This window comes from Crinia signifera, chromosome 1, assembly GCF_055691185.1.
Source record: "Crinia signifera chromosome 1, ASM5569118v1, whole genome shotgun sequence".
Taxonomy (NCBI): Eukaryota; Metazoa; Chordata; class Amphibia; order Anura; family Myobatrachidae; genus Crinia; species Crinia signifera.
The window spans coordinates 3,155,788-3,177,048 of record NC_139217.1 but is presented as its reverse complement, the minus strand read 5'-3'; the positions used below and the strand labels follow the sequence as shown (position 1 = coordinate 3,177,048).

Genomic DNA, 21,261 nt, shown 5'->3' with positions numbered 1-21,261 from the left:
GGGAATAATATGTAACTGGCACTACTGGCACTACTGGGGAAATCATATGTAACTGGCACTACTGGGGAAATCATATGTAACTGGCACTACTGGGGAAATCATATGTAACTGGCACTACTGGGGAATAATATGTAACTGGCACTACTGGGGAATAATATGTAACTGGCACTACTGGGGAATAATATGTAACTGGCACTACTGGGGAATAATATGTAACTGGCACTACTGGGGAAATCATATGTAACTGGCACTACTGGGGAATAATATGTAACTGGCACTACTGGGGAATAATATGTAACTGGCACTACTGGGGGAATCATATGTAACTGGCACTACTGGGGAAATCATATGTAACTGGCACTACTGGGGAAATCATATGTAACTGGCACTACTGGGGAAATCATATGTAACTGGCACTACTGGGGAAATCATATGTAACTGGCACTACTGGGGGAATCATATGTAACTGGCACTACTGGGGAAATCATATGTAACTGGCACTACTGGGGGAATCATATGTAACTGGCACTACTGGGGAAATCATATGTAACTGGCACTACATGGGAAATCATATGTAACTGGCACTACTGGGGAAATCATATGTAACTGGCACTACTGGGGAATAATATGTAACTGGCACTACTGGGAAAATAATATGTAACTGGCACTACTGGGGAATAATATGTAACTGGCACTACTGGGGAATAATATGTAACTGGCACTACTGGGGAATAATATGTAACTGGCACTACTGGGGAAATCATATGTAACTGGCACTACTGGGGAATAATATGTAACTGGCACTACTGGGGAATAATATGTAACTGGCACTACTGGGGAATAATATGTAACTGGCACTACTGGGGAATAATATGTAACTGGCACTACTGGGGAAATCATATGTAACTGGCACTACTGGGGAATAATATGTTACTGGCACTACTGGCACTACTGGGGAATAATATGTAACTGGCACTACTGGGGAATAATATGTAACTGGCACTACTGGGGAATAATATGTAACTGGCACTACTGGGGAATAATATGTAACTGGCACTACTGGGGAATAATATGTAACTGGCACTACTGGGGAATAATATGTAACTGGCACTACTGGGGAAATCATATGTAACTGGCACTACTTGGGAATAATATGTAACTGGCACTACTGGGGAATAATATGTAACTGGCACTACTGGGGAATAATATGTAACTGGCACTACTGGGGAATAATATGTAACTGGCACTACTGGGGAATAATATGTAACTGGCACTACTGGGGAATAATATGTAACTGGCACTACCGGCACTACTGGGGAAATCATATGTAACTGGCACTACTGGGGAATAATATGTAACTGGCACTACTGGGGAATAATATGTAACTAGCACTACTGGGGAATAATATGTAACTGGCACTACTGGGGAATAATATGTAACTGGCACTACTGGGGAATAATATGTAACTGGCACTACTGGCACTACTGGGGAAATCATATGTAACTGGCACTACTGGGGAATAATATGTAACTGACACTACTGGGGAATAATATGTAACTGGCACTACTGGGGAATAATATGTAACTGGCACTACTGGGGAATAATATGTAACTGGCACTACTGGGGAATAATATGTAACTGGCACTACTGGCACTACTGGGGAAGAATATGTAACTGGCACTACTGGGGAAGAATATGTAACTGGCACTACTGGGGAATAATATGTAATTGGCACTACTGGGGAATAATATGTAACTGGCACTACTGGGGAATAATATGTAACTGGCACTACTGGGGAATAATATGTAACTGGCACTACTAGGGAATAATATGTAACTGGCACTACTGGGGAATAATATATAACTGGCACTACTGGGGAATAATATGTAACTGGCACTACTGGGGAATAATATGTTACTGGCACTACTGGGGAAATCATATGTAACTGGCACTACTGGGGAAATCATATGTAACTGGCACTACTGGGGAAGAATATGTAACTGGCACTACTGGGGAAGAATATGTAACTGGCACTACTGGGGAAGAATATGTAACTGGCACTACTGGGGAAGAATATGTAACTGGCACTACTGGGGAAGAATATGTAACTGGCACTACTGGGGAAGAATATGTAACTGGCACTACTGGGGAAGAATATGTAACTGGCACTACTGGGGAAGAATATGTAACTGGCACTACTGGGGAATAATATGTAACTGGCACTACTGGGGAATAATATGTAACTGGCACTACTGGGGAATAATATGTTACTGGCACTACTGGGGAATAATATGTTACTGGCACTACTGGGGAAAAAATATGTAACTGGCACTACTGGGGAAATCATATGTAACTGGCACTACTGGGGAAATCATATGTAACTGGCACTACTGGGGAAATCATATGTAACTGGCACTACTGGGGAATAATATGTAACTGGCACTACTGGGGAATAATATGTAACTGGCACTACTGGGGAATAATATGTAACTGGCACTACTGGGGAATAATATGTAACTGGCACTACTGGGGAATAATATGTAACTGGCACTACTGGGGAAGAATATGTAACTGGCACTACTGGGGAAGAATATGTAACTGGCACTACTGGGGAAGAATATGTAACTGGCACTACTGGGGAAGAATATGTAACTGGCACTACTGGGGAAGAATATGTAACTGGCACTACTGGGGAAGAATATGTAACTGGCACTACTGGGGAATAATATGTAACTGGCACTACTGGGGAATAATATGTAACTGGCACTACTGGGGAATAATATGTAACTGGCACTACTGGGGAATAATATGTTACTGGCACTACTGGGGGAATAATATGTAACTGGCACTACTGGGGAATAATATGTAACTGGCACTACTGGGGAATAATATGTAACTGGCACTACTGGGGAAATCATATGTAACTGGCACTACTGGGGAATAATATGTAACTGGCACTACTGGGGAATAATATGTAACTGGCACTACTGGGGAAGAATATGTAACTGGCACTACTGGGGAAGAATATGTAACTGGCACTACTGGGGAAGAATATGTAACTGGCACTACTGGGGAAGAATATGTAACTGGCACTACTGGGGAAGAATATGTAACTGGCACTACTGGGGAAGAATATGTAACTGGCACTACTGGGGAAGAATATGTAACTGGCACTACTGGGGAAGAATATGTAACTGGCACTACTGGGGAAGAATATGTAACTGGCACTACTGGGGAAGAATATGTAACTGGCACTACTGGGGAAGAATATGTAACTGGCACTACTGGGGAATAATATGTAACTGGCACTACTGGGGAATAATATGTAACTGGCACTACTGGGGAATAATATGTAACTGGCACTACTGGGGAATAATATGTAACTGGCACTACTGGGGAATAATATGTAACTGGCACTACTGGGGAATAATATGTTACTGGCACTACTGGGGAATAATATGTTACTGGCACTACTGGGGAATAATATGTTACTGGCACTACTGGGGAAATAATATGTAACTGGCACTACTGGGGAATAATATGTAACTGGCACTACTGGGGAAATCATATGTAACTGGCACTACTGGGGAAATCATATGTAACTGGCACTACTGGGGAATAATATGTAACTGGCACTACTGGGGAATAATATGTAACTGGCACTACTGGGGAATAATATGTAACTGGCACTACTGGGGAATAATATGTAACTGGCACTACTGGGGAATAATATGTAACTGGCACTACTGGGGAATAATATGTAACTGGCACTACTGGGGAAGAATATGTAACTGGCACTACTGGGGAAGAATATGTAACTGGCACTACTGGGGAAGAATATGTAACTGGCACTACTGGGGAAGAATATGTAACTGGCACTACTGGGGAAGAATATGTAACTGGCACTACTGGGGAATAATATGTAACTGGCACTACTGGGGAATAATATGTAACTGGCACTACTGGGGAATAATATGTAACTGGCACTACTGGGGAATAATATGTAACTGGCACTACTGGGGAATAATATGTTACTGGCACTACTGGGGAAATAATATGTAACTGGCACTACTGGGGAATAATATGTAACTGGCACTACTGGGGAATAATATGTAACTGGCACTACTGGGGAAATCATATGTAACTGGCACTACTGGGGAATAATATGTAACTGGCACTACTGGGGAATAATATGTAACTGGCACTACTGGGGAATAATATGTAACTGGCACTACTGGGGAATAATATGTAACTGACACTACTGGGGAATAATATGTAACTGGCACTACTGGGGAATAATATGTAACTGGCACTACTGGGGAATAATATGTAACTGGCACAACTGGGGAATAATATGTAACTGGCACTACTGGGGAATAATATGTAACTGGCTAGTGTTCTCCCCAGAACGGTTTCTTCAGTCGCTCTGACCGACAAGTTGCACTCTGCCCCCGGCATTTCCTTGGTGGCCTGGCTGGGCAGGATGGTGCGCTTGACCGGGCAGAGTGGTCACAGCGGCCCTGCACATGCGCAGAATCGGGCCCAGTGTGCGACCTCCAATACACACAACACTAGGACACATCACGTGCCTGGAGATCTTCCCTAAGTGCCAGCCTTACCCTGTGGTGCCCGGGCTGGGAGATAAAGTCACTGAGGTGTGTGGTGCCAGGTTGTAGTTGTCCATCATGGCCGCAGCTTCCTCCTGTAATGGGCAGATGTTGTGTGGGGTACAGCATATGGGTTCCGCGGCCTGACGCAGCCCGAGGGTGGAGGTAGAAGCTGTTGCTGGTATTGAGGACAATGAGGCCACTGTAAGGAGAGAGGAGAAGTCACATCTCAGGTCAGAGGGATTCTGTATATACTGTACTCACACATATATTATCTCTGCCAGGCACGGACTAACCATTGCCCTCCAGCTGTTGTGAAATTACCTCCCAGCATGCCTTGCCACAGTTTTGCTATTTGGGAATGGTAAAGCTATGGCAAGGCATGCTGGGATGTGTAGTTTCACAACAGCTGGATGGACAGAGTTTGGCCATGCCAGGTGTAGAGCATCCATAACTGGGTGTCACTGATGTTATGGTAGGGACTGGGGGTAAGAACAGACTGGGGGCAACATGGGAGAGACTGGGGGTAACGAGTAAGAGACCGGGGCAACATGGGAGGGACTGGGGGCAGGGCCGGCGACAGGGGGGTCAATGGGGACAAGTGTGACGGGCCCCAGAGCTTCCATGCCCCGGCACGGCCGCTGTACTAGTTGGCCTGTCAGTGACCCTTACGGCCTGGCGGTCTGCTGTGCACCATCTGTGTGAGACTGACTCTGACTGACTCACTGTGTGTGTGTGTGTGTGTGTGCGTACGGCCTGGGGCTGCAGGCGCACAGCGTTACCTGCCACTGGCGCTGTGGCCGCAGTATCTGGCTCCTGTACTTTTACTGCATGCACAGGTCATCTGTCCTGCACTCTGCGGTAGGCCTGTTCTGCCTGTTGCCAGCAGCAAGCAGCAGCAGCCAGGAGCCAGCAGCAAGCCAGCAGCAGCCGGGAGCCAGCAGCAGCCGGGAGCCAGCAGCAAGCAGCAGCAGCCGGGAGCCAGCAGCAAGCAGCAGCAAGCCAGCAGCAGCCGGGAGCCAGCAGCAAGCAGCAGCAGCCGGGAGCCAGCAGCAAGCAGCAGCAGCCGGGAGCCAGCAGCAGCAAGCAGCAGCAGCCGGGAGCCAGCAGCAGCAGCAGGGAGCCAGCAGCAGCAAGCAGCAGCAGCCGGGAGCCAGCAGCAGCAAGCAGCAGCAGCCGGGAGCCAGCAGCAGCAAGCAGCAGCAGCCGGGAGCCAGCAGCAGCAAGCAGCAGCAGCCGGGAGCCATCAGCAGCAAGCAGCAGCAGCCGGGAGCCATCAGCAGCAAGCAGCAGCAGCCGGGAGCCAGCAGCAGCAAGCAGCAGCAGCCGGGAGCCAGCAGCAGCAAGCAGCAGCAGCTGGGAGCCAGCAGCAGCAGCCGGGAGCCAGCAGCAGCAAGCAGCAGCAGCCGGGACCCAGCAGCAGCAAGCAGCAGCAGCCGGGAGCCAGCAGCAGCAAGCAGCAGCAGCCGGGAGCCAGCAGCAGCAAGCAGCAGCAGCCGGGAGCCAGCAGCAGCAAGCAGCAGCAGCCGGGAGCCAGCAGCAGCAAGCATCAGCAGCCGGGAGCCAGCAGCAGCAAGCATCAGCAGCCGGGAGCCAGCAGCAGCAAGCATCAGCAGCCGGGAGCCAGCAGCAGCAAGCAGCAGCAGCCAGGAGCCAGCAGCAGCAAGCAGCAGCAGCCGGGAGCCAGCAGAAAGCAGCAGCAGCCGGGAGCCAGCAGCAAGCAGCAGCAGCCGGGAGCCACCAGCAAGCAGCAGCCTTGAGCCAGCAGCAAGCAGCAGCAGCCGGGAGCCAGGAGCCAGCAGCAGCAAGCAGCAGCAGCCGGGAGCCAGCAGCAGCAAGCAGCAGCAGCCGGGAGCCAGCAGCAGCAAGCAGCAGCAGCAGCCAGGAGCCAGCAGCAGCAAGCAGCAGCAGCCGGGAGCCAGCAGCAGCAAGCAGCAGCAGCCGGGAGCCAGCAGCAGCAAGCAGCAGCAGCCGGGAGCCAGCAGCAGCAAGCAGCAGCAGCCGGGAGCCAGCAGCAGCAAGCAGCAGCAGCCGGGAGCCAACAGAAAGCAGCAGCAGCCGGGAGCCAGCAGCAAGCAGCAGCAGCCGGGAGCCACCAGCAAGCAGCAGCCTTGAGCCAGCAGCAAGCAGCAGCAGCCGGGAGCCACCAGCAAGCAGCAGCAGCCGGGAGCCACCAGCAAGCAGCAGCCGGGAGCCAGCAGCAGCCGGCAGCCACCAGCAAACAGCAGCCGGGAGCCAGCAGCAAGCAGCAGCCGGGAGCCAGGCCAGCAAGCAGCAGCCGGGAGCCAGGCCAGCAAGCAGCAGCCGGGAACCAGCAGCAAGCAGCAGCCGGGAACCAGCAGCCTGGAGCCAGCAGCCGGGAGCCAGCAAGCAGCAGCCGGGAACCAGCAGCAAGCAGCAGCCGGGAACCAGCAGCCTGGAGCCAGCAGCCGGGAGCCAGCAAGCAGCAGCCGGGAGCCAGCAGCAAGCAGCAGCCGGGAACCAGCAGCCGGGAACCAGCAGCCTGGAGCCAGCAGCCGGGAGCCAGCAGGACTGGGAATGTGAGAAGTCTGCACCTGAAAGCAGGATCTGGAGCAGCGAAAGGTTAGATTAGGATGTGTGGATTTGGGATTAGCCTACCCTCCAACATTTGAGGAGTAAAAATCGGTACAACTGCAGAAAAGTGGCGTGGCCATGAGTAAAGGGGGCGTGGCCACAACCCCTAAATTAAAAAAACAAAACACTGAATGTATGAGGTGAGTAGGCTTCCTACCTGTGTCCAACCAGCGGCAGTTGGTGTGCAGGGGCTGAGAGCAGTCAGCGGCAGTTGGTGTGCAGGGGCTGAGAGCAGTCAGCGGCAGTTGGTGTGCAGGGGCTGAGAGCAGTCAGCGGCAGTTGGTGTGCAGGGGCTGAGAGCAGTCAGCGGCAGTTGGTGTGCAGGGGCTGAGAGCAGTCAGCGGCAGTTGGTGTGCAGGGGCTGAGAGCAGTCAGCGGCAGTTGGTGTGCAGGGGTTGAGAGCAGTCAGCGGCAGTTGGTGTGCAGGGGTTGAGAGCAGTCAGCGGCAGTTGGTGTGCAGGGGTTGAGAGCAGTCAGCGGCAGTTGGTGTGCAGGGGTTGAGAGCAGTCAGCGGCAGTTGGTGTGCAGGGGATGAGAGCAGTCAGCGGCAGTTGGTGTGCAGGGGATGAGAGCAGTCAGCGGCAGTTGGTGTGCAGGGGATGAGAGCAGTCAGCGGCAGTTGGTGTGCAGGGGATGAGAGCAGTCAGCGGCAGTTGGTGTGCAGGGGATGAGAGCAGTCAGCGGCAGTTGGTGTGCAGGGGATGAGAGCAGTCAGCGGCAGTTGGTGTGCAGGGGATGAGAGCAGTCAGCGGCAGTTGGTGTGCAGGGGCTGAGAGTGTATTCATGCAGGTGGCATCGCCTGGGACAAAGCCTGGTAGCACACGCACGTAGAGAGAGAGGTAGTAGAGGGAGAAAAATGCTGCGGCTTACTGGGCGCGATGGTGGGCACACAGCACACAGGAGGAGGGGGGTGGCTCTGTCATTAACAGTCAGAGAGGGTGAGCCACTTTTCAAACTGTCTCCTGCGCTGCGCTATCTTATATTGTGACATGCTCAGCGCAGCCAGTAGCAGCAGCGGCGGGGCACAGCAGCAGAGTCGGCAGGGCAGGCGCGAACTGGCTCGTCGTGATAGGGTGTGTGACATGGACGCATTGGGTTGACAAAGCGGAACTCAGCCACTGGCACCCTAAGCCCTCTGGGAGTTGTAGTTTGGTCGGCCACTCCCCCTTCCCGAAGAGCAGCCGGCTGTGAAAGAATGAAACTACACATATGCAATTTGCCGGAAGCCAGAGTCGGAGGAGCCGGTATAAAAAAAAAACGGTACTGTACCGGCTAAATCGGTACAGTTGGAGGTTATGGATTAGGTAGGGGGGCCCCAGAAATATCATTGTACAGGGCCCAAATTTTCTGTTGCCGACCCTGACTGACTAATGAGAAGGAGACTGGGGGCAACATGGGAGGGACTGGGGGTAATGAGTAAGAGACTGGGACAACATGGGAGGCACTGGGGGTAATGAGTAAGCGACTGGGGCAACATGGGAGGGACATGGGATAATGAGTAAGAGACTGGGGTAACATGGGAGGGACATGGGATAATGAGTAAGAGACTGGGGTAACATGGGAGGGACTGGGGGTAATGAGTAAGAGACTGGGGCAACATGGGAGGGACTGGGGGTAATGAGTAAGAGACTGGGGCAATATGGGAGGGACTGGGGGTAATGAGTAAGAGACTGGGGGTAACATGGGAGGGACTGGGTGTAATGAGTAAGAGACTGGGTGTAACATGGGAGAGACTGGGGGTAATGAGTAAGAGACTGGGGCAATATGGGAGGGACTGGGGGTAATATGGGAGGGACTGGGGTAATGAGTAAATGATAGGGAAACACATCGGACCAGGAGAGCAAATTTCCTCTCTACAGTATCTCTCTCTAATATTTGGTGCATCTCACCCATAGACTTGGAGGACACAAGCATAGATAACGGAGAAACATATGGTGATCATTAAGTTCAGGGCGTTAGTATTACCTGATTCCTAAGCAGGTGCTGAGTACAACCGAGGATTCCTCATTACCCCTCACACGTCCATGGTAGTAACAATGTTCCTGCACATGGTAGGAGGAGAAGGTGAGTGAAACCGGAAGGAAAAGGACACACTGTAGGAGGAGGAGGAGAAGGTGGTGAGTGAAACCGAAAGGAAAAGGACACACGGTAGGAGGAGGAGGAGGAGGAGAAGGTGAGTAATAGAGGAAGGAAAAGGACACACTGTAGGAGGAGGAGGAGAAGGTGGTGAGTGAAACCGAAAGGAAAAGGACACACGGTAGGAGGAGGAGGAGGAGGAGGAGGAGGAGAAGGTGAGTAATAGAGGAAGGAAAAGGACACACGGTAGGAGGAGGAGGAGAAGGTGAGTAATAGAGGAAGGAAAAGGACACACGGTAGGAGGAGGAGGAGAAGGTGAGTAATAGAGGAAGGAAAAGGACACACGGTAGGAGGAGGAGGAGAAGGTGAGTAATAGAGGAAGGAAAAGGACACACGGTAGGAGGAGGAGGAGAAGGTGAGTAATAGAGGAAGGAAAAGGACACACGGTAGGAGGAGGAGGAGAAGGTGAGTAATAGAGGAAGGAAAAGGACACACGGTAGGAGGAGGAGGAGAAGGTGAGTAATAGAGGAAGGAAAAGGACACACGGTAGGAGGAGGAGGAGAAGGTGAGTAATAGAGGAAGGAAAAGGACACACGGTAGGAGGAGGAGGAGAAGGTGAGTAATAGAGGAAGGAAAAGGACACAGGGTAGGAGGAGGAGAAGGTGAGTAATGGAAAAGGACACAGGGTAGGAGGAGAAGAAGGTGAGTAATGGAAAAGGACACAGGGTAGGAGGAGAAGAAGGGGTACTCTTTACCTAGAACGGCGCCCGCGATTAGAATCGCGGGCGTCGGGGGTAAAAAATCGCGGGCATCGCGGGCATCGCGGGTAAATCGCGGGTACATAAAAATCGTGTACCCGCGATCACCGCGATTTTCCCATAGGGAACAATGTTAAAAAGCCTGATTGACCGCGATTTTACTTTAAAATGCCTCAATGCCCGCGATTTTCACATAGGAATCAATGTTAAATGGGCTACAGAGCCCAAATAGTCACAATTAACCCTTAAATGTCACCCCAATTTTTTTACGCCACCCCACGATCCACGCCAACCCGAAGCGTGGCGAGCGCAGCGAGCCCGCGAGGGGCGGCGGTACGCGTCCTCCGACCTTTTCATGCCCTACTATCCACGTCGGCGTGGAGTTGAGAATAGAATAGTGTTGCGAGCGCAGCGAGCCACCGAGCCCGAAGCGTGGCGAGCGCAGCGAGCCCCGAGAGGGGACGCGGATACCTTCACAGTTATACGCGTCCCCTCGCGGGCTTCACAGGTATCCGTGGCGAAAAGCGGACACCTGTGAAGCCCGCGAGGGGACGCGTTTACCTGTGAAGGTATCCGCGTCCGCTCGCCACGCTTCGGGCTCGGTGGCTCGCTGCGCTCGCCACACTATTCTATTCTCAACTCCACGCCGACGTGGATAGTAGGGCATGAAAAGGTCGGAGGACGCGTACCGCCGCCCCTCGCGGGCTCGCTGCGCTCGCCACGCTTCGGGTTGGCGTGGATCGTGGGGTGGCGTACAAAAATTGGGGTGACATTTAAGGGTTAATTGTGACTATTTGGGCTCTGTAGCCCATTTAACATTGATTCCTATGTGAAAATCGCGGGCATTGAGGCATTGAATGCAAAATCGCGGTCAATCAGGCTTTTTAACATTGTTCCCTATGGGAAAATCGCGGTGATCGCGGGCATCGCGTCGCGGCCGTTTATGTGCTGCCCGCGATGTCGCGATCACCGCGATGGGCGCCGTTCTAGGTAAAGAGTACCGAAGAAGGTGAGTAATGGAAAAGGACACAGGGTAGGAGGAGAAGAAGGTGAGTAATGGAAAAGGACACAGGGTAGGAGGAGAAGAAGGTGAGTAATGGAAAAGGACACAGGGTAGGAGGAGAAGAAGGTGAGTAATAGAGGAAGGAAAAGGACACAGGGTAGGAGGAGAAGAAGGTGAGTAATGGAAAAGGACACAGGGTAGGAGGAGAAGAAGGTGAGTAATAGAGGAAGGAAAAGGACACAGGGTAGGAGGAGAAGAAGGTGAGTAATGGAAAAGGACACAAGGGAGGAGGAGGAGGAGGAGGAGGAGGAGGAGAAGAAGGTGAGTAATGGAAAAGGACACAAGGGACGAGGAGGAGGACGAGGAGGAGGACGAGGAGGAGGACGAGGAGGAGGAGGACGAGGAGGAGGACGAGGAGGACGAGGAGGAGGACGACGAGGAGGAGGAGGAGGACGAGGAGGAGGAGGACGAGGAGGAGGACGAGGAGGAGGACGAGGACGAGGACGAGGAGGAGGAGGAGGAGGAGGAGAAGAAGAAGGTGAGTAATACAGGAAGGAGAAGGACACATGGTAGGAGGAGAAGGTGAGTAATACAGGAAGGAGAAGGACACATGGTAGGAGGAGAAGGTAAGTAATACAGGTAGGTAAAGGACACACTTGCCGGGCCTTTCGCTTCAGGAGGGGCAGGAAGGGGGTGGGCAGGGACATCCCCATAAAAAATGCTGGGCAATCCCCTGCAGACACAGACGTGGTGATGCCTGCTTGGTGTGGGAGGCTGAGGTCACATGATGCCAACACCCACACCAAATTCAGAGTAGGAATGGCAAAAAAATAATTTGATGGTAAGCGATGTGCAGCCGCATATGAAAGGATATGTTAGCGTACACATTCCCTGGCATGCTGGCTGGTGGTCTGTGCTGACCAGCCAAGATGATACATGGTCGCATCCTGCTGCAGTGTGGGTGCCCCCTTTATTATCCAGCCGAGTATCGTATCATGCAGTAATATCAGGAATCACTGGCCATCACTACGGCCCCAGAGTAGAAGCAGAACATGGTGGCACTGACCGTGTGGTTCGGGGTAACAGTCACCGGCTCGCCATCCTCGGTGTAATGCGTCTCGGAGAAGCCAGGAGAAAGCAGGAGGCTGTGGGAACAGGACAGTCAGCGTTGGGTCATTTCTTTCTGTGCCGGGTAAATACACTACAATATAGATATCACCCACCACCCAAATCTAACTGTCTGCACATGTTACATCTGCCCCACCTGCAGTGCAGCATGGTTTTGCCCTATTTGAGAACACATTTGAGGGGGCGATTCTGGTTGACTCGTTAAGCAGCATAAAAAAAATTTATGCTTAGCAACCCTCTAACACCGCTCACTGGGCGAGGGAATGCCCACCCTCTGCCACGCTCCGAACATCCCCGCTGCTTATCAACCCTCTAACACCGCCCACCGGGCGAGGGAATGCCCACCCTCTGCCACGCTTCGAACATCCCCGCTGCTTAGCAACCCTCTAACACCGCCCACCGGGCGAGGGAATGCCCACCCTCTGCCACGCTCCGAACATCCACGCTGCTTAGCAACCCTCTAACACCGCCCACCGGACGAGGGAATGCCCACCCTCTGCCACGCTCCGAACATCCCCGCTGCATAGCAACCCTCTAACACCGCCCACCGGGTGAGGGAATGCCCACCCTCTGCCACGCTCCGAACATCCCCGCTGCTTAGCAACCCTCTAACACCGCCCACCGGGCGAGGGAATGCCCACCCTCTGCCACGCTCCGAACATCCCCGCTGCTTAGCAACCCTCTAACACCGCCCACCGGGCGAGGGAATGCCCACCCTCTGCCACGCTCCGAACATCCCCGCTGCTTAGCAACCCTCTAACACCGCCCTCCGGGCGAGGGAATGCCCACCCTCTGCCACGCTCCGAACATCCCCGCTGCTTAGCAACCCTCTAACACCGCCCTCCGGGCGAGGGAATGCCCACCCTCTGCCACGCTTCGAACATCCCCGCTGCTTAGCAACCCTCTAACACCGCCCACCGGGCGAGAGAATGCCCACCCTCTGCCACGCTCCGAACATCCCCGCTGCTTAGCAAACCTCTAACACCGCCCTCCGGGCGAGGGAATGCCCACCCTCTGCCACGCTTCGAACATCCCCGCTGCTTAGCAACCCTCTAACACCGCCCACCGGGCGAGGGAATGCCCACCCTCTGCCACGCTTCGAACATCCCCGCTGCTTAGCAACCCTCTAACACCGCCCACAGGACGAGGGAATGCCCACCCTCTGCCATGCTCCGAACATCCCCGCTGCTTTTCGAATTGATATTTTGCATTTACATCGTACGGGGGCAAAATCATTTGTTCACCGACCATCGATTGATTTTCCCTGCTCGCAAATATAATTCAGTCCGACATTTGTCCCATACGGGAAGGAGAACAGGGCAGGCGGCCGACGTCCTGTTACAGGGTTATTAGGTCGACACAATCATTAGGTTGACATGGGGAAGGTCAACAGTCAAAAGGTCGATATGGGTTTTCATTAGTCTTGAATGTCAACACTGTCGACATGGACACAGTATCGGTGCATCACGTCCCCTCGAATGGCTGGCTGCGCTCGGCACTATATATTATTCTCCCTCCTCGCCCTAGTGGCTGGTAGGCAGAGGCGTAACTAATATTGTGGCCCCCCCCCCCCGCCAAAAAATTACCTTACCCCTCCGCATGCCGCCGCCGCCGGCCCCGCATTCAGTCCGGCACCGCAGATAGCCTCCGGGCTCCGTCTCCTGCAGTAATGAAAAATGGCTGCCCCCGTACAGCAGACAGTTTTTTTAGGGATGTTAGAGGAGGCGGCGGCGGCATGCGAAGGGGTAAGGGGGGGTCTGACCAGAGTGCCCGGGCACCGGGGGCGCCCCGCTGGCACTTGCTCCCCCAAGCAGCCGCGGTGGCTGCCTTACGGTAGCTACGCCTCTGCTGGTTGGGCATGAAATACCACCTGTCGGCACATAAATAAATATGAAAACCCCATGTTGACCTTTTGACTGTTGGTTGACCTAATGCTTGTGTCGACCGAATGACCCTGTTAACCTTTTTAAGGTGTCGACATAAGGCCTGTCAACCGGTAAAACTGACTAACAGGGACCTGACTGGGAAAACACTAACGGCACCTGAGCCAGGGAAAGCGACCGCGTCATAAACATAAGAAAAGACGCAATATAACACCACACAACAAGACACAACGAGACACAACAAGACACGAAGAGACACAAAGAGACACGAACGAGACACAACGAGACACAAAGAGACACAACGAGACACAACAAGACACAACAAGACACAACAAGACACGAGACACAACGAGACACAACGAGACACAACGAGACACAACAAGACACGACGAGACACAACGAGACACAACAAGACACAACGAGACACAACAAAACACGAGACACAACGAGACACAACAAAACACGAGACACAACGAGACACAAAGAGACACAATGAGACACAACAAGACACGAGACACAAGGAGACAGGTACTCGCAATACCCAGGAAACCACCCTGCGTGGGTGAGAAATAAACCAATAGGTAGCACAGACCTGCGGCAATCCCAGAGGGAATGTACCAATATGGACCAGAGAGATAGAACCGTACTGTCCACAAGGTAACTGGAATAAACCAGGGCTCCAGGTGGAGCACATACAGTGGCCCAGGACTGGGACTGGAAGCAGGCAGGAATGTCCAGGAGCAAATGAGACCAGAAGCTGCTGCAGGAAATGGGAACAAACTGGAGGGCACGTGAATATTACCACCAAGGTGGAACTAGACTGCTGGAAGCAGTGAGCAAGAAGCGGGTCCTAGAAGATGGGAACAAGTCACAGGAGCTGAAGCTATAACCAGCATCAGGGTTTGCGTCTGCAGTGAATATAACAGGAGCAGACACCAATTAACACTGTGGGAGAGGCAAAGGCCTCCTGAAGCACACATTACTGCAGCTGAGACAAAGTTAACGAGCTAATTAAGCGACAGCCTTGTACAGAACAGACACAATAAAGCTGCAATAGCACAGACTCACCACAGGAGGCCACCTGCGAGTCCCATACCACAAACAGAATCTTGGAAAGCTCACAGAAACGGACACAGCAGTGGCTCATGGCACATAGGAGCAACAGGGCAATGTTGGCACTGCTGAGCAGACATAGGTGGAGTGGTACAGGGCAGTGTGGGCACTGCTGAGCAGACATAGGTGGAGTGGTACAGGGCAGTGTGGGCACTGCTGAGCAGAAATAGGTGGCGTGGTACAGGGCAGTGTGGGCACTGCTGAGCAGACATAGGTGGCATGGTACAAGGCAGTGTGGGCACTGCTGAGCAGACATAGGTGGAGTGGTACAGGGCAGTGTGGGCACTGCTGAGCAGACATAGGTGGCGTGGTACAGGGCAGTGTGGGCACTGCTGAGCAGACATAGGTGGGCAGTGTGGGCACTGCTGAGCAGACATCGGTGGCGTGGTACAGGGCAGTGTGGGCACTGCTGAGCAGACATAGGTGGAGTGGTACAGGGCAGTGTGGGCACTGCTGAGCAGACATAGTTGGGCAGTGTGGGCACTGCTGAGCAGACATAGGTGGCGTGGAACAGGGCAGTGTGGGTACTGCTGAGCAGACATAGGTGGAGTGGTACAGGGAAATGTTGGCACTGCTGAGCAGACATAGGTGGCGTGGTACAGGGCAGTGTGGAAACTGCTGAGCAGACATAGGTGGCGTGGTACAGGGCAGTGTGGGCACTGCTGAGCAGACATAGGTGGCGTGGTACAGGGCAGTGTGGGCACTGCTGAGCAGACATAGGTGGTGTGGTACAGGGCAGTGTGGGCACTGCTGAGCAGACATAGGCTTTCTTAGCATAATGGAGTTTTGGACTACTTTAATTTGTTACATTTTTCCCAAGTCTATAAAATTCAATAAAAGACAAATGTTTATTTTCCTTTCTTCTCCCAGAGAGGCTGATGATTCCGATCTCCCAGCGTGTGGACAGCGCAGAGTTCTCCTAAATCCAGCTTCTTGCTCCAGACACGTCCTGTCTAGGCCGCAGTCCAAGAAAGAGAGCTGATACGGGCTAGTGAGACCTATCCATTACAGTCAGCTCAGGACACAGCCAGGGAGACAAGCGTCCCGAAACACTGGGCAGACAGCACTGTATTGTATGCTGCATACAGAGCTGGGATTTCCAACGGTGCCAGGTCTTAGGGCACATCAGTTCCTGGGGCTATACAGTAGGTCACAGGTGACATCACTGCTGGAGGTGCCAGGCCTCAGGTGACATCACTGCCGGAGGTGCCAGGTCTCAGGTGACATCACTGCTGGAGGTGCCAGGCCTCAGGTGACATCACTGCCGGAGGTGCCAGGTCTCAGGGGACATCACTGCTGGAGGTGCCAGGTCTCAGGTGACATCACTGCTGGAGGTGCCAGGTCTCAGGTGACATCACTGCTGGAGGTGCCAGGTCTCAGGTGACATCACTACTGGAGGTGCCAGGTCTCAGGTGACATCACTGCTGGAGGTGCCAGGTCTCAGGTGACATCACTGCCGGAGGTGCCAGGTCTCAGGTGACATCACTGCCGGAGGTGCCAGGTCTCAGGTGACATCACTGCTGGAGGTGCCAGGTCTCAGGTGACATCACTGCTGGAGGTGCCAGGTCTCAGGTGACATCACTGCCTGAGGTGCCAGGTCTCAGGTGACATCACTGCTGGAGGTGCCAGGTCTCAGGTGACATCACTGCTGGAGGTGCCAGGTCTCAGGTGACATCACTGCTGGAGGTGCCAGGTCTCAGGTGACATCACTGCTGGAGGTGCCAGGTCTCAGGTGACATCACTGCTGGAGGTGCCAGGTCTCAGGTGACATCACTGCCTGAGGTGCCAGGTCTCAGGTGACATCACTGCCTGAGGTGCCATGTCTCAGGTGACATCACTGCTGGAGGTGCCAGGTCTCAGGTGACATCACTGCTGGAGGTGCCAGGTCTCAGGTGACATCACTGCTGGAGGTGCCAGGTCTCAGGTGACATCACTGCTGGAGGTGCCAGGTCTCAGGTGACATCACTGCCTGAGGTGCCAGGTCTCAGGTGACATCACTGCCTGAGGTGCCAGGCCTCAGGTGACATCACTGCTGGAGGTGCCAGGTCTCAGGTGAACGGAGAACGGGGCGAAGGGCTGACGTCCTGTGACGCACGGGGATGCTTAGCGTTTTCCTGAACGCACTCACCGTTTTTGTGGGCACGCCCAGGAAACACTGGACATCCTCATGCACCAGCCCCTTTCCCGCCTCCATCCCGCTCTCCCTCCGTGTGAACACCTCAGCGACTTCGCAGAACACTAAAGGCTTCCGCACAGCGGCCCTGCACATGCGCATATGCAAATCTTCTCAGCAGCCAATCCTGAACGTGTGACATCGCCGGCCCGACATGGTATAGGTATCGCCAGGTAGTCATTGGGCCTATTATGTCCTGAATGTCTACAGGCTCCGTCCTAGGCCCAATAGTCTGCCCTCAACTTCCTTCCAATAAGGTAAAACAGTTCATCTGGGTTCATCATGATTTAACATTACAATGTACAGACTAATTAGGGGGAGTCCTGGGGGGGGGGAGCCCTAAATAAACCAGATAATGAAGCAAACACTTACTGGTTTCTCTCCACTTCCAGGATGAGCCGTCGGCCTTCCGATGTCAACAATATGTTTCCCCGCGCTGGATCCCGCTGATGGAGACAATATAATTAGCTTGACGGGATATCGGATGTCCAGTAATAAGCACACAATGATCATTGTAATGGTCAATTACCAACAATTATAGAAATCAGCAGCTATTTAGGAAGAATATAAATGTATTGCAGCTGGAGGACGGATGTTCCTGTGACATCACAAAGAACATACGGAGAGCTATATAGTAACCAGCGGGATTCTCAAGGTGCGCCGCTAATAATGGTTTATCTGGGCTGACAGGGAGGAACTTACACAGTTCACAGACATATATATATATATATATATATATATATATATAGCTTCGGTTTGGAGGTGCGGCACTCGAGGCTTGGATAAAGAAGATGCGGTACACTGGATCAAGTTACGTTTCAATGCCTTTTATTTAGGCATTTTCGTCAGTTTCGTCAGTTTCGTCATTAAACGAAAATGCCTAAATAAAAGGCATTGAAGCGTTGTAACTTGATCCAGTGTACCGCATCTTCTTTATCCAAGCCTCGAGTGCCGCACCTCCAAACCGAAGCTATCCACTATCGTAGTGAGGGCATCGGGTGAAGTATCACATTGTGAAGCGCTACGGCGTTGTCGTGTGTGCCGGACTCCTGCTCCCTATATATATACCACGCCAGTGGAACCCAGAGTCTATATATATATATATATATATATATATATATATATATATATACAGCGTAGCAGCGGCACTCAAAGTAAAATGAAAACTCACAGACGTCTTGTCATAGTCAACGTTTCGAGGCTTTTAATTGCGCCTCTTCATCAGGACATCACAATAACAATAACCGTTACAACAAGGTGTATAAATACATACCAAACACGCCCCTCGGTGTGGCGGGAATCCCGTACGCTCAGCCATTCAAACCGTCCGTACTTCCGGCCAGGTACAGGCGTCAACGTCATGCGTCGCACTTCCGTATCCCGTAAGCCGGCTTGGACCGCACAGCTGACGGCTTGCGTTCCACGATCACCTTGCCAACCGGACGGCACCTAGGTGTCCATCTCCGTGCTTTGCTCCACCCCTCTGGAAACCCCCTTCTGAAAATCCTGCGTTTGCCACTGCGGGGGGATGCCGCGAATCGCGGGAGGAGGGGACGCGAATCGCGGGAGGGGGGAGGGTCGCGGGGGGGCCTCACTTGGTGGCTGTGGAGTAGCAGTGTCTTTGCTGGGCAGCATGGGGAGGCAGAGGCTGTCTGGCACCGTGGAGTTCTCTGAGTCAGAGGCTCCACCCAGCGTTATAGACACACTCACACAGTTTGAGTGACAGATGTAGCCAAATATATAACAGTGACAGAAAGAGTGAACCAAAATAACCCCCATAGTCACAGTGCATTAGTGGGAGAGAACTAATACCCCTTTCACACTGGAAAGTGCTTGCAAGTGGGTTAGAAATCTTGTCTGCGACCCAGCTTGCAACGATTTCACACTACCCGCCCGACCGGCATGAAGCCGGGCGGGTGATGTAATCGGGAGGCGGGGCCGGGCGGTGCAACTACTACATCCCCCAATGGCGCCTTTACAGTGCAGTGAACGGGACACACCCGCCACCATCCCGGGTCCAACCCCAGTCAAGACCCGGGAAGAAATCCCGGAACATATGACAATCTTCCAGGACCCTTTCAAACTGACCAGTTTCCTGGGTTGTTGCGCTTTCATGTGCAATAACCCGGGAAATATTTGTCAGTGTGAAAGGGGTATAATAGCGCTAGAAAGAAAGAAAGACTCTCCGCTAGTTATATACAAGACTCTCCACTAGTTATATACAAGACTCTCCGCTAGTTATGTGCAAGACTCTCCGCTAGTTATATACAAGACTCTCCGCTAGTTATATACAAGACTCTCCGCTAGTTATGTACAAGACTCTCCGCTAGTTATGTACAAGACTCTCCGCTACTTATGTACAAGACTCTCCGCTAGTTATGTACAAGACTCTCCGCTAGTTATATACAAGACTCTCCGCTAGTTATATACAAGACTCTCCGCTAATTATATACAAGACTCTCCGCTAGTTATATACAAGACTCTCCGCTAATTATATACAAGACTCTCCGCTAGTTATGTACAAGACTCTCCGCTACTTATGTACAAGACTCTCCGCTAGTTATATATAAGACTCTCCGCTAGTTATATACAAGACTCTCTGCTAGTTATGTACAAGACTCTCCGCTAGTTATATACAAGACTCTCCGCTATTTATGTACAAGACCCTCCACTAGTTATATACAAGACTCTCCGCTAGTTATATATAAGACTCTCCGCTAGTTATATACAAGACTCTCCGCTAGTTATATACAAGACTCTCCGCTAGTTATGTACAAGACTCTCCGCTAGTTATATATAAGACTCTCCGCTAGTTATATACAAGACTCTCCGCTACATATGTACAAGACTCTCCGCTAGTTATATATAAGACTCTCCGCTAGTTATATACAAGACTCTCCGCTACATGTGTACAAGACTCTCCGCTAGTTATATACAAGACTCTCCGCTAGTTATATACAAGACTCTCCGCTAGTTATGTACAAGACTCTCCGCTAGTTATGTACAAGACTCTCCGCTACATGTGTACAAGACTCTCCGCTAGTTATGTACAAGACTCTCCGCTACATGTGTACAAGACTCTCCGCTAGTTATATACAAGACTCTCCGCTAGTTATATACAAGACTCTCCGCTACATGTGTACAAGACTCTCCGCTAGTTATGTACAAGACCCTCCACTAGTTATATACAAGACTCTCCGCTAGTTATATATAAGACTCTCCGCTAGTTATATACAAGACTCTCCGCTAGTTATATACAAGACTCTCCGCTAGTTATGTACAAGACTCTCCGCTAGTTATATATAAGACTCTCCGCTAGTTATATACAAGACTCTCCGCTACATATGTACAAGACTCTCCGCTAGTTATATATAAGACTCTCCGCTAGTTATATACAAGACTCTCCGCTACATATGTACAAGACTCTCCGCTAGTTATATATAAGACTCTCCGCTAGTTATATACAAGACTCTCCGCTAGTTATTTACAAGACTCTCCGCTAGTTATGTACAAGACTCTCCGCTAGTTATGTACAAGACTCTCCGCTAGTTATATACAAGACTCTCCTCTACATATGTACAAGACTCTCCGCTAGTTATATACAAGACTCTCTGCTAGTTATATACAAGACTCTCCGGTAGTTATATACAAGACTCTCCGCTACATGTGTACAAGACTCTCCGCTAGTTATATACAAGACTCTCCGCTAGTTATATACAAGACTCTCCGCTACATGTGTACAAGACTCTCCGCTAGTTATGTACAAGACTCTCCGCTACATGTGTACAAGACTCTCCGCTAGTTATATACAAGACTCTCCGCTAGTTATATACAAGACTCTCTGCTACATGTGTACAAGACTCTCCGCTAGTTATATATAAGACTCTCCGCTAGTTATATATAAGACTCTCCGCTAGTTATATAC

General features: G+C 51.7%; 1 protein-coding gene across 5 annotated transcripts in view; it reads right to left on the bottom strand.

The window, feature by feature from the left end:
• LOC146054628 (disintegrin and metalloproteinase domain-containing protein 33-like) overlaps nt 1-21,261 on the bottom strand; it is a 184,012-nt gene that overhangs the window by 72,792 nt on the left and 89,959 nt on the right. For 3 of the 5 annotated variants that reach the window (XR_014469059.1, XR_014469324.1, XM_083168198.1), the window contains exons 3-6: nt 17,709-17,782; nt 12,106-12,184; nt 9,168-9,295; nt 4,620-4,809 (exon numbers count right to left, since the gene is read on the bottom strand). The exons of 1 other annotated variant lie outside the window; for it this stretch is intronic. Coding sequence is in view for 2 of the 4 variants with exons in the window: in XM_083168198.1 (XP_083024324.1) it covers nt 4,620-4,809; nt 9,168-9,295; nt 12,106-12,184; nt 17,709-17,782 (471 nt within the window). In the remaining 2 variants the exon portion in view is untranslated. The remainder of the gene's footprint in view (nt 1-4,619; nt 4,810-9,167; nt 9,296-12,105; nt 12,185-17,708; nt 17,783-21,261) is intronic. One more of the 5 variants, XM_083168475.1, reaches the window with a different exon arrangement.